General features: G+C 41.2%; 1 protein-coding gene across 1 annotated transcript in view; it reads left to right on the forward strand.

The window, feature by feature from the left end:
- The window catches only part of LRPPRC (leucine rich pentatricopeptide repeat containing), a 1,486,422-nt gene that overhangs the window by 633,436 nt on the left and 838,937 nt on the right, over positions 1-14,049 (forward strand). Inside the window, exons 17-19 of the mRNA XM_044079460.1 lie at positions 7,939-8,045; positions 8,264-8,341; positions 8,732-8,788. Coding sequence (XP_043935395.1) covers positions 7,939-8,045; positions 8,264-8,341; positions 8,732-8,788 — 242 coding nt within the window. The remainder of the gene's footprint in view (positions 1-7,938; positions 8,046-8,263; positions 8,342-8,731; positions 8,789-14,049) is intronic.

Here is a 14,049-nt window from a genome sequence, read left to right on the forward strand (position 1 = left end):
AAGATCAGACCATAAATTAATTTCACTGGATGTCCACATCCCGACCCCACCCCCAGCCCAGAAAACCACAGTGAAAAACTTCTCAAAAGCGAACTTCTCACTTCTCAAAACCGAAGTGGAATCCTTCAAGGCCCCAGGGCCAGTGGAAACTACGGCCCAAACTGCATAATCCTATATAAATGCATTCTACGGACATCTCCAGGAATGCATGGATCATGCTATCCCAAACAAAACCAAGACCCAGTCATCCAAAGGCAGGCGTCCAGTCTGGTGGACCCCTGCCATAAATAAACTGTATAACAGAAGGAGGAAGCTACTACATGATAGAGCAAAATCCCAAATAGGGAAGGCATCTCTGATCAGTACTAGCAAAAAATTACAATCCCTCATAAAATCCTCCAAGGCCAGCTTCGAGAGAAAAATTGCACAGGACACTAAAGACAATCATAAGGCTTTTTTCAGTTATGTTAGAAACCTGGGATGCAACTCCCAGACTTGTTCTGAGTTGATTCTAAACGACAAAAAATACACTGAACCCACAGACATCGCCAATATCCTGGCAGACAGGTTCAGTGCAAACTTCTCAACCCCCTCCCCCCCAAAAGAGCAAGTATCTATCCCGGCAGAGGGCTGCCTCCCAAACATCTCAGATGCTCAGGTGAAGGCTGCTCTCTCCAAAGCAAAAGACACTGCTTCCATGGGACCAGATGGCGTCCCAGGTTGCGTCCTACATGAACTACAAGAGGAACTAATCCCTCAAATAAAACAGCTATACAATCTCACCCTCGCTACAGGATATGTGCCCACAGAATGGCGTACAGCAACAGTGGTCCCACTCCACAAAGGTGGAGCCTCTACGGACCCTGGAAACTATCGCCCCATAAGCCTGACTAGCTTAGTCTGCAAGGCTATGGAGAGGATCATCATGGAGCTCATAAACAAAGACATTGGGGACCTACAGACACTAGATCCTACCCAGTTCGGCTTTGTCAAGGGCAGATCCTGCCTTTTGAACCTGGTTGACTTCTTTGAAACAGTCACCAAAGCCATAGATGAAGGGAAGGTAGTCCACACAGCCTATCTGGACCTTGCAAAGGCATTTGACACAATACCCCACTCGGGCATCATAGATAAGCTATCCAGCTTAAATATAAACCCCTATGTCACAAGATGGGTCGCAAACTGGCTCAAAGACAGAACCCACAGAGTGAGAGTTGCTGGAGCCATGTCAGACTCGAAACCGGTCACAAGTGGCGTCCCACAGGGTTCTGTCCTGGGACCACTCTTATTCGGTATATACTTTTCCGAGGTACAGGCAAACGTGGGAGGACTATGGCTCACCAAGTTCGCAGACAACTGCAAACTGGGCGCCATAATCAAACAATCCAGCTTACACAAACATCCTTCAAAAAGGTCTCACAGAGACAGATAACTGGTGCCAGTGCCATGGTTTAAAGCTAAATGCCAAAAAATGTATAGTCATACCCTTTGGCAAAAACAATGTGCCCACAAATTTACCACATAGGCAGAAACCCATTAAGTACAGAGAAAGTTATTAGGGACCTGGGGACCCAAGTTGATAGCAATCTCTCCTTTGAAAACCACATTTCCAAAGTGGTTAGAAAGACCTTCTACATAGCCCACCTCATCACGAAGGGTTTCACATCTAGATCAAGAGAGGTAATCGTGCCCCTTTATTCATCCCTCATCAGGCCCATCATAGAATACAATGCCCCTTTTGGGATGTACCTTACCCGACACCTGCAGCAATTAGAAAGACCCCAAAAGTATCTCACCAAGAGGATCAAGGGTCTCAAACAGATGCCATATGCTGCTCGGTTAAAAACTCCAGCTCTACTCAGTTGCATACCGCCTACTTCGATCTATACCTGACATACAAAGCTATGTCAAATCCAGAATTAATGGACATGCTCCACCTCAGTAAATCTAAATCCCTTAGAGCCACACGTTCGAGGGACTTGAACCTCAGCACAGAAATAAATAGAACTTGCTGGAGGGACAGGTTCATAACCCAGAGGCTCCCTTTGCTCTGGAATAGAATTCCAGTTCATGTGAGGCAGAGCACCTCACTGAATCTCTTCAAGAAGAATCTCGATAAGTGGATGGGGGATCGTAGGTTTGTCCCAGGGATTACTCCCGTGTCACTATTAGACAGAGGCACAGTAAACTAAACCTTAAAAAGGGCACAGTATACTCAATTCAAGGGGTGGCGTAAGCCATACAGAATCGGGCTAGGCTTATAATTGCCCCAGGGCAGATAGCCTAGTATGAACCTATGTGATTGGGAGGAGCTGGGTATACTGTGCAAGGGAGGAGTGATTCCTGAGGTGTGATTGATGTCCAGGTGGAGTGGGTACTTGAGCTGTGTTCCCAGGAACCCATACTGATCAAGTAGCTATTGCACTGCATATGTGCATCTATGACAGGTGTTGTGGGACCCCACGAGCGAATGATGCAGACTGAACATCCCCTGCTACTGGCGAGTCCCCTCAGAGGAATGGCACCAACACCCACTGACAAGGATGAATGTGAACCATGAGAGTATAACAGCCTGGCCACACTGTTTGCCTGACCATCATGTAGGCAATGTCAGTGTGGGCAGCCGATGTGCAGCACTAGCCTCACCTCTGCTGGGTGGTGTGGAGGAGGTAGCAGTACATGACCTACATGTCCTGCAGGATGTAGCCACAGGTAGAGACAAAGAGCTCCATGTAGGCGAGGATGCATGTTTACTCCTGTCAAACACTCTGGTTAGTTTGGCAGGAGTGGTCTGACATTGGAGACCCCCCCCCAAACTGTGGCCATCCTCTCATACGCACTGGCATGCAAAGTCATATCAGTGTTTCTGTGACAGAATTGATTGGCTGCTTGCTTGTAGACACCAACTGCATTAACCTCTACAACCAACTCAAACCACGCATGTTTTGGAAATGACTGGTCAATGTAGTCTGTGCTTAGAATCCAGCAGCCGTGCTCACTTCAGTAGCACATTGGTCTCCGTCTTGGAAAACTTCTTTGGGTGCTGTCATTATTTTGGCTTCATGTATGCACCTGTAAATGTAGACAAGCATCTAAAGTCAGTGAGCAACCACAGAATGTGTGCAGTGTATCTATACCAGTCAGGAGTTTCATGTGGCATCTATGTCTGCATAAGATGCCATGTCTAATATGTTTCAGTATAACATGACATTTTCCCAAAGTAGTCCAGTAGGTCAGCATGGGGACAGACTGTGTTCTAACATGCATCCTGTCATCAGCCTAAATTGATCTGTTCCCAACAAAGCACAGACATCATGTGCCCCACATTCTCACCTACACCCTGTATCAATTATCATGTGTGCTTCCCTCACCTGCCCTGTCCATTATATACTGTACCTTATCAATGGGTACAGAGTTTGTGCTTGATGTGTCCTTTTCTGTCTGAGCTGTCTTCCAGGGGCATAGTCCAGCTCACACATCTCCATGGTCTTACATCCATTGGGCTGCTGTTTGTCTGTGCCTTGTCTTCATTTGGTCATTATTTGTAACCCTCCCAGTGCTCCTATTCAACTGTCTGCAAGTTGTTGTGAAGCACCGCCTCGGCTGTAAACGAATCATACCCTTATCCAGTCACCTTCCCCAGCTGCCATTGTCCTATGTATTTTTAATACAGCAGATATGCAACACTTCTGCACTCTCTAGATTAGTGAACTTATTGAGAGATCCATCCCAGTCTTCCCTCTGCTCCCCATTCCCTTTTCAGGAAGTTGCTGTGGAGCCACACCCCCACCCAACAATAAGAGCCATGTTCTTCTGCATTCACTTTCACTAGCTGATAATTGGGTGTATACCATTAAAACAACTGATGTAGGGCAGTTCTCTCTAAGACCAATATGGTTATTGTATTCAGGATTAACTCACTGGAGTATAGAAGGTTAGGAAATGTGAGTACCCCAGTGGTGGTGGTGGTTTATATTGTGCTGCTTTGGGACTCTTACTGGTGCATTTATGCTAGAGTCATTTTTGGGTAAATGTGCGCAATGAATACCAGCAGTAGAGCACACAAGGAGGCTTGTGCCTACTCCTGCCGATACATGGTGTGTATAGGCCCGATGCCGTGCATCAGATGTAACCTGTTTCTTCTCCCTGCCCATGGGTAAATGCCATTAGACAAAGATGTACTGCTTGGTATCCTTATGCTGTATGGAGTTAAGTCTGTAGACTGTGAAGAAGTCTGTCCATGTGTACGCAGGTCAGTAACCGTGATAGGGTTGCAGGGTCTTGACCTCTGCCATGGGCCTGTAGGGCTGTTATGCCACTGCTATGGGATCAGTGGTATTGTGACAAGCTTCTACAATCTGTTAAGTAGCCCAAGTACTTTTTTTGTCATGCCAGTTGTACTTTCAGTGGCACTTAAGTAAACACTGCCAGTTTTAGGAAGTTTTCCAGCCTGTACTTTAGGTAGGTGTGAATCTCAGTCTTCATTATGAATGATTACATTGTGTAAACATGCAGTGACGGCAAGGGGGTACGAAGGTAAGGACAATGTCCATTAATCTTTGGATGGTGGCTGAAGCATCATGAAGACCACATGATAGCAGAGCTTTGTACGAAGTAGACTGTTGGGGTCTGAAAAGGAAGTTTTCCCCCTCAGTTCCTCATTTAGTTTAAAACCTAGCCTTTCTTAGCAGGTCAGTCAGTTTGTCTACCCTAAGCTAAGGATAACTGTTGAACTTAGAAATGCTGTTTCATTTCCTAACGTCATCTCATAACCTAATGGTTCAGTCTGATTTTGGAACCAAACCTGTGACACCTCAAAAGGTCCTTTCCATTTTGTTAAAAACTTAATGGTAGAGGGAGCTAAGGGTAATACTTGGTCTTCACCTTGAAACTGTCTATTCCTACTGCTTCTGTTCTATACCTCCTGTTGGGTTACTTGTGACCTTTCTGTGTATTCTGTGTGTGTATTTCTGCCTTTAATCTGTTCTGTGTGCTGCTATAATGCTCTAGTACACTTGAAACATTTTTTCTCTTTCCATGTCTTTTTGGTTATGTCTAACATCTCTCTGTGGTGCCCACCATACAGAGGTTTGGGGGAGACTAAATTCCATTAATCTCTAGTTCTTTTGGTATCCTCACCCTGAAGTATAGTAGAAGCAGCTCATTTGCTCTGCCTCTGACATTGGGCTTTTAGAGTGTGATTTCTTCTGGCTATTTAGTGGCATAATCTATGCATACTGGAGTCCAGTACCCAATGATAACCATTGAAGTCCACGCAAAGGGTACCTACATTATAGTCATAGGAACTTGAGGATTTTTAACACCAAGGTTTGACTGTTTTCTCGCAGTAACTACATCCTGCAAATTTTTTTTATTTCTCTTATGTCCGGCTAGTAGAATCTGGGTAAAACCCTAGCCTTGGTTTTGTCCGTACCTAGATGCCCTCAAGTACATTGCTGTGTGCCAGTCTCATCACTTAAGTTCTTGTATGGTCCGAGTATGAGCAGCTGCTAAAACACTTTTTCTTTATTTACCCTTTGGTGCAAGTAATTTTGTAATTCATAATAGAAAGTAGAAAACTCTGGAGTAGATTCCTTTCACACGGCCCTGATTATATTCAGTCTTGTACTTAGCCTTATCGCTCCCCTGAGCTTTTTTTAAATTCAACTTCAGTGCCTTTGAAGGAGAGTTAGATCAGGGGTTCTTCCCTAGTAACTTGTGCAGTAAAAAGCTCTACTTGTTCTCCTACTAGGACAAGCCAAGGGGTTTCACTGTCCCAATGTTCCCCTAGGAAAGGTAGTTCATACCAGTACTTGGTGTGACTATTGGTTGTTCACTTTATCTTGCCTGTTTTTCTTTCTAGGAATTTTCCCTTTCCCTTGAAATTTTTTTCACTACGGCTTCTGGCTGGGGACCTCCCAGAGTTTGAAAAACATCCAGTGGATTTTTTTTCCACAGTCTTAATCAGTTCTCCTTTCTTCAGTGTGTCTATTCTTGATCTAGTTTCACTCTTCTGAGGGACCATCCCTTTAAATTGTGGTCATGACTTCTCAAAATTATGCCCCATTCCTACCCGTAGTCCATCAACAGACTTTTAGTAACTGTGTGGGTAGGAAAATGGAATGTGCTTCTACTCAAATCAGACCCCCCCACTCAGCAGGACATATGTTGCTTTATAGCGTAAGCCTCTCCTAATCAATTCAGCCATTGATCACCTGCAGTCCAATAGGTGTCACTAATATGATGGGTTTGGCCATTTCTGTACTGCTAAGATACAGGTGATCTGGTATCAGTGACTGAAGCTCATATTTCCTAGCGATACCCCTCTTACACCATTTCCACTACTTAAACTGTAAGTACCTGGGTCATAGTCTGGGCTTCATCTCCCTGTGACACAGGGCTGGATTGGATGTCGGTCACTTTTTGATGAAATAAGCCATTTACATTTGTATGTAAATGCAGAGCATAATACTTCTGTGCCATCAAGTATTGTTTGTGTATAGTGAAGTAGTACTTTGCTATTATTTACATTTCCTTTAAGACATAAAAATATATTTCTTTTTATTGCTACTCATTAAAATTTGATTTCAAATAAAATAGCCTTGGAATTTTTGCTGCACAGACATCATGGTAGTATGTTTTATTCTCATTTGTTTTATATCAAAACACATTTTTCCCTGATGTAAAGTTAAGGACTTTGAACTACTTGTCCATTTTTTATTTTACATTGAAAATTGGTTAATTTTGGAATTAATATCGCTGCCAATGCAGAACTTGCTTAATAAGTGCTGATTGATCTCACTGTTGACAACTGTATGAGTAAACTGGATGTTGTCTGTAAATTGCTACTTGCCGAACAGATGCAAGAGAAAGTGACACAGTTGTTTTGACCCATATCCCCCCTTAGAAGTTCACCATGTAGCATGTTTGGGTGGATGATTACCTGGACCTTTTGATTTGTTTTGCTAGAAAAGGGCACAGAAAGCATCAATTGTGTTGCATGGTTCTGTAGAACAGATGCACCAGACGTGAAAGTTTTATTTTGAAAGCTGATTAAAAATTATATCAGTAGTATTTGCATGATTTGCATATCTTTTTATTGCATAAAGTCTCCTCAGTGAAACCTAAACATTTACATGAGATTTTAACATGTAAAGCAAATACATTCAAATAAATATAGTTACTGGGAGCCAAGACGGTACATGTTGGTTTATTATTAATTTCTGACAGTTATTCATTTTTTGTATGACTGTAAATGAATTTACCAGATATTCTTGTGGTCATGAGTCCTAAAACTGTACATGATTCTTCTGCTGTAATGTTTTATTTTAGTGGGTCTTTTATTTTGATGGGATAAAAGATAAAAATTAAGATTTGTTTTGTATGCTAGTAGCTCAAACAATAATCTTGTAATACATTATTGTCATACCTTGAATCTGCACAGAAAAGGCGTAATTGCCCACTGTTGAATTAATCATGGCCTCTCTCTCCATACAACAGTTTCATCTGTCTGGACTTGTGCAGGTTGCTGACCATACTGCTACATACCCAAAAGTAACATGACATTTCACAGAATGGAGAGAAGCATGTAGGGATAAACATTTAAGAAACAAAATGCTCTGCTGTAACCATGCTATCACAATGAGATGAGGGAGTGCATCCACTATGTGTTTGTTTCACAAAAGAAAAAAATGTCTGAAGTAAGATTGTATAGTTGAAAGCTGTCAGTGAGTTTGAAAATAATATTCTTTTCATACCCTGGTTTGATATATTCTCCCAAACCACATAATCTCTATGCCCAAGTGATCATTGTTACCATTTCAGAGCCTCTCATCAGTGTGACATCTTACACCAAAATAATTTGTAATAAATTAATCTTGATAACCTGACATTCCCGGTAATTTTGTGGAACGCTTTCTCTTTTTTTTTTTTCTGTAGAAGCTGTTGGCTATTTTCTTTATAACTTGATTGACAGCATGAGTGACTCAGAGGTACAGGCCAAGGAGGAGCATCTGAGACAATACTTCCATCAACTGAAAAAGACGGTACAGTTTCATTTCTTGTTTCATAATGTCTGTCCTGCTTGACATGTATCTATTATATTTTAAATTGCTGCTTTTAAGTATGACTAGACCACTCCTCAACGACATAGCAGGATTTGGAGAAGTAAATTACATTTCGGATAATTCCAGTTAGATTGTATCAGACCAATTTTGATAGTGTTTCAAAACTAATATTAATTTTTTTCTGCCTTTTAAAACAGAACGTGGCAATATCTTCCAATATTTACAGAGGCATCCGCAACCTGCTAGATTCTTATCATGTTCCTGAGTTAATAAAGGTACACCAACTAGAAACCTCCTCTTTTTCTCGTATGCAAGGTGATACAGCTGGATGTAAATGCTTAGTAGAAAATTTCTGAATTAAATTGACAGTTCAATAAATGGTAAGAGCATGGTATCAGGATGAAAATGGGTATGTTTTAATACAGGAAAATATTTGCCCACGCAAATTTTTCACAAGAAGTTTGTGGAAATGTGGTTAAATATAAATACAGAAATTAAAGCTAGTTGACTGCTGATACTATGATCAGGTGAATAATATATCTGCTTTGTATACACCTTTACATTTTTTTTCTGTTGCATTGAACATGAGTTTTTAATATTGTCATAACCAGTAGCCATTTTGTTTGCCATCTTTGTTATATATTTGTTTCTTATCTTGTTTGTAGGATGTTATTATCTTGGTAGAAGACAAAGATAACATTTCTTCTAGTCTCCTTTCAGCGGTAAGCATCTGTGCTTTATTTAAGCTAATTTTTAAGACATGCTGCTTTTTCAGGTATTTATATTTGTTTAACTCTTTGTTTGTTGTGGGTGGGGAGGTTCATAAATAAGTCTTATAAATTATGAAGATACCCAGTATTTAATTTTACTGAACTTAGCTTACTGAGTTAAAGGAAGGGTTCTGAGTTGTGATACACATGACCTGTATAGGGGAAAGATGTGGACCATTACAGGGCTGGCTTGGAGGGAGAAGTATCACATGGGCAAGTAGTTGTCTTCCACTGTGGGATGGGCAGGGATCTGAGTCTGATACTGAACTCGCATGGTAGAGATCAGTGGCATGAATTTTCAGCTGACTCGTGCATTCGTTAGTTAAGTGATGGCAGATTACTGAAATCAGCAGATGAGAATAAAGGTTAAGGGTTTTTAAGGAGGTGCCTGAAGAAAGATCAATTGTTTCAGAAGGGAAAGTGGAGAAAGTGATTAGTAAGATTGATTGCTATGGATTTGTGTAGCAGAGGAAAGCAAAAATGGCTTTGAGATGACATGGAAGGAAGATAAGAGGGGAATCTGTCATTTTGATGACTGCAAAGTTCTTGAAGACATTTTGTTTGACTGAGAATGGTGCTTAAATGAAACTTAGGCCTTGTGTCCGTGAGTGCTTGTGCCTCAGTGCTTGATATAATCTACAAACAGTTCATGAATGCATGCCTGTATGTGACTGCTCTCATAAAAATGGCTAATGTTATGTTTAATGTGCATTTCAATCATAATGATGTAATTTCAGTTGATACTTGATAAAAAGGTTAAGGACTTATTAATATGAGACAGGAACAACTAAGATGGGAATAGGTATTAGAGCTGGGAGGCCAAGTAACCTTGAGTGTGATAAAGTAGAAGTTAAGAGCAGTGCAGGGATGAGAATTTAATATAAAAATGTAAGGAAGGTGTACCTTATGATGTATGTCATTATTTAATGGTGGGATGTTCTTGGGGCTGATATTGTCTGCAAGACAAAAAGACTATTTTAATATACAATGCACTGATGGTCAGGAATGCATACATACACGAAGGGCTTTCTTTTTGTACAAAATTAATAAGCATGAGTTATACAGTTATAAGGGTAAGTTTCTTAATTTATAACATAATGATGTGGTGCCTGTTAAGAAGAGAAGCCAAAGGGCTTACAAAAATTCCAGGTATATACGTAGGAAGGCAGTTGGGAACAGAAGGACAAGAGTGGAGGAGACAGTTTAGTTTGGAGGTACAAGAGTTTGGGATGCCATTTGATGGTAGATTACTTTCACAGCTACCAACTAAAGATAAAATAAACTAATCAAGGTTGAGTGATTTTTGGGTTTGATGTAGGCAATGAGATACAAAACATTAAAAGTTAAAGTAAACTAAACTAGAGGAGTACAACTTTATTAGAGAGAGACGGAGATTGTACACAATTTTACATTGTTCATTTTTCCTAAGAAAGAATCCTTGAGATCAGCTAATATGTTGAGAGAAGGCTGATTTACCAAAAGCATTCTCATTCTGCCTAGTAACTGAGTCTCAAAAGAAGATGGTGTCTGAATGTCGTCTTGTCTTTTTGGTCCTTAACAGTAAGAGAGGGATAAGATTCCGCATGCAAGGACCAGAGCTCATTAACCAGGATTGATAGAATTTTCTTTTCTACACTGTCGACAAATAACCCCGTGATCTCGTGGGTTCATTCATTCATTTCAGGGTGGCCAATTCATTTCCTGAGAAGCAAGAACCAGTTGCAGAGCTATCTTTCTGGAAGCCAACCAGGATTTTTCTGTTTATAACCCAAATCCTGACCCCTGCTGACTGACATGAGCACCATCCCCACAAAAGGTTCAGGTATGCTGTTACCCAACAGGTTGCATGCTTCCACTCATGATGCAGAGGGTTACCATTACTAGCTTTAGCTGGACCTAGATTACAATCCTGTTCATTGTCTGTATGCCTCTGCCCACAAGGTGGTGATTGGCTTGACTGTAACTACTACCCCCCCCCCTCCCCGCAACATGCATGCTCATTTTGGCATCAACAGTTCACTCCTACCCTCCCTCACCCAGCTGTTGTAGCATCTGAGACACTGTAGTTAAACACTGGTCATTGCCAGGACTTCATCCCTCTGTGCCACAGATCCAGGTTTGGTATTGATGGAATTTCTTTGTTATACGAGAAGGACAAGGACACTTGTCATGTTAGGAGTGCATAGAAAGCGTAGGATTAGAAATGTAGAATTTGTGATGATACATTGCTTTAACTGAAAATGGAAGTAGGCATTCTTTCAGTAAGTATGTGGTAAGCCTGTATTAGGATATAGCTTGACTTTTGTAAAGCATGTCACAGGGTCTTGAGTGGTATTCACATGGGCAGAAAAATTAAAAATGTTCGTTTGTTGCAGGCACCAAATATTCCTCAAGGATTTGTGTCTTCACTAATAAGTGCTTTCAAGAGTAGGAAGATTATAAGGAATAGTGGGAGATGAGTGTTTATGGTAGGGCCATGGAGGTTAGCATCTTGGTATTTATTTAACTTAGTGGTGCCAAAACTGACATTAATTAGTAGACACAAGCCAAGTTTGTTTGCTCAAAGTGCTTATGATGGTTTTATATACGCACATTTTAAAGTGGACATAGAGAGGCAGAAAGTAGCTTAAGCATGTGAAAAACAAAGAACACTACATGAAAAAATCATTGTGAATTTTAATTCTTGTATGTAAGGGAAGAAAGTAGTACGTGCTAACATCTGGTGTTAAAGGTAGGCCATCAGAAAGTTTAGGCTTCAGTTGTCTGACCTCAGTAGGTTTACAAAAGGGGAGTTTCAGTGAAGTCTCTGAGGTACATTTGAGCTACAGCTTTCCTTAAAAGCTTCTTGATCTTTTTTGGAAAATGCATAAGCACACAAGCCTTAGGAAACTCGTAGCAAAGTCTTTAGGACTGGGATGGAATGAAGATAAGGACGGGCTTTAGCTGAAAATGTGCTAATGTGGCTTTTCTCCTGAAGATTTAAGAAACAATCTGGGTGGTGATTCTGGATATTACAAGGAGTACAAATGTGAAATGAGTTTGAGAAGCTGCATTAGTGATGTGGAAGAAAGACATTTGGTAGATTATACTAGGAGGCACGAACACACACAGACACAAAAATGTTTAAATGTTTGTGTGCGTGTGTGTGTATGTGTGTATATATATATCTATATATCTATATATATATATATATATATATATATATATATATATTTATATATATAAATTATGTGTGCGCTATATATATATATATATGTGTGTATATATATATATATATATATATATATATATATATATATGTATATAGGAGGGCCAGTCTGAAGGAGATTGGAGACTGTAAAGTGGTGGCAGGGGAAAGTATAGTTAAGCAGCATAGAATGGTGGTCTGTAGGATGACATTGGTGATCAAGAAGAGGAGGAGGAGTGTGAAAGCAGAGCCAAGGATTAAATGGTGGAAGTTAAAAAAGGGTGATTGTGAAGTGGAGTTTAGGGAAGAGTTAAGACAGGCACTGGGAGGCAGTGGAGAGTTACCGAATAGCTGGGTAACTACAGCAGAACTAGTAAGGGAGACTGCTAGAAAGGTGCTTGGTGTGACAGCTAGACAGAGGAAGGAGGACAAGGAGACCTGGTGGTGGAATGAGGAAGTACAGGAGAGTATACAGAGGAAGAGGCTGGTGAAGAAGTGGGATTGTCAAAGAGATGAAGAAAGTAGACATGAGTATAAGGAGATGAGGCGTATGGCAAAGAGCGGTGGCGAAAGCTAAGGATAAGGCGTATGGAGAGTTGTATGAGAGATTGGACACTAAAGAGGGAGAAAAGGACCTGTACCGATTGGCTAGACAGAGGGACTGAGCTGGGAAAGATGTTCAGCAAGTAAGGGTGATAAAGGATAGTGATGGAAAGGTACTCACAAGAGAGGAGTGTGTGTTGAGTAGATGGAAAGAGTATTTTGAGAGGCTGATGAATGATGAGAATGAGAGAGAGAGAAGGCTGGATGATGTGGGGATAGTGAATCAGGAAGTGAAACAGATTAGCAAGGAGGAAGTAAGGACAGCTATGAAGAGGATGAAGAATGGAAAGGCTGTTGGCCCAGATAACATCCCAATGGAAGCATGGAGGTGCTTAGGAGAAATGGCAGTGGAATTTTTAACTAGATTGTTTAATGAAATTTTGGAAAGTCAGAGGATGCCTGGGGAATGGAGAAAGTGTTGTGGTACCTATCTTTAAGAATAAGGGTGATGTGCAGAGCTGCAGTAACTACAAAGGGATAAAATTGATCAGTCACAGCTTGAAGTTATGGGAAAGAGTAGTAGAAGCTATGTTAAGAAGGGAGGTGATTATTAGTGATCAGCAGTATGGTTTCATGCCAGGAAAGAGCACTACAGATGCAATGTTTGCTCTGAGAGTGTTGTTGGAGAAATACAGAGAAGGTCAGGAGGAGTTGCATTGTGTCTTTGTAAACTTGGAGAAAGCATATGACAGGGTGCCTAGAGAAGAGTTGTGGTATTGTATGAGGAAGTCGGGAGTGGCAGAGAAGTATGTAAGAGTGGTACAGATATGTACAAGGGTAGTGTGACAGTGGTGAGGACTGCAGTGGGAGTGACAGATCCATTTAAGGTGGAGGTGGGATTACATCAAGGATCAGCTCTGAGTCCCTTCTTATTTGCAGTGGTGATGGACAGGTTGACAGATGAGATCAGACAGGAGGCCCCGTGGACTATGATGTTTGCAGATGACATTGTGATCTGTAGTGAGAGTAGGAATCAGGTTGAGGAGACTCTGGAGAGGTGGAGATATGCTCTAGAGAGCAGAGGAATGAAGATCAGCAGGGTTAAGACAGAATATATGTGTGTAAATCAGAGAGAGGGTAGAGGAATGGTGAGGATGCAGGGAGTAGAGTTGGTAAAGGTGGATGAGTTTAAGTACTTGGGATCAACAGTTCAGAGTAATGGTGAATGTGGAAGAGAGGTGAAGAAGAGAGTACAGGCAGGGTGGAATGGGTGGAGAAGAGTGTCAAGAGTGATTTGTGACAGACTGGTACCAGTAAGATTGAAAGGGATGGTCTACAAGAGGATAGTGAGACCAGCTATGTTATATGGGTTGGCGACAGTGTCATTGACAAAAATGCAGGAGTCAGAGCTGGATGTGGCAGAGTTAAAGATGTTAAGATTTGTACTCTGTGTGACTAGGATGGATAGGATTAGGAATCAGTA

The sequence above is a fragment of the Protopterus annectens genome, chromosome 1.part0 (genome assembly GCF_019279795.1).
Source record: "Protopterus annectens isolate FY-2018-M chromosome 1.part0, PAN1.0, whole genome shotgun sequence".
Lineage (NCBI taxonomy): Eukaryota > Metazoa > Chordata > Ceratodontiformes > Protopteridae > Protopterus > Protopterus annectens.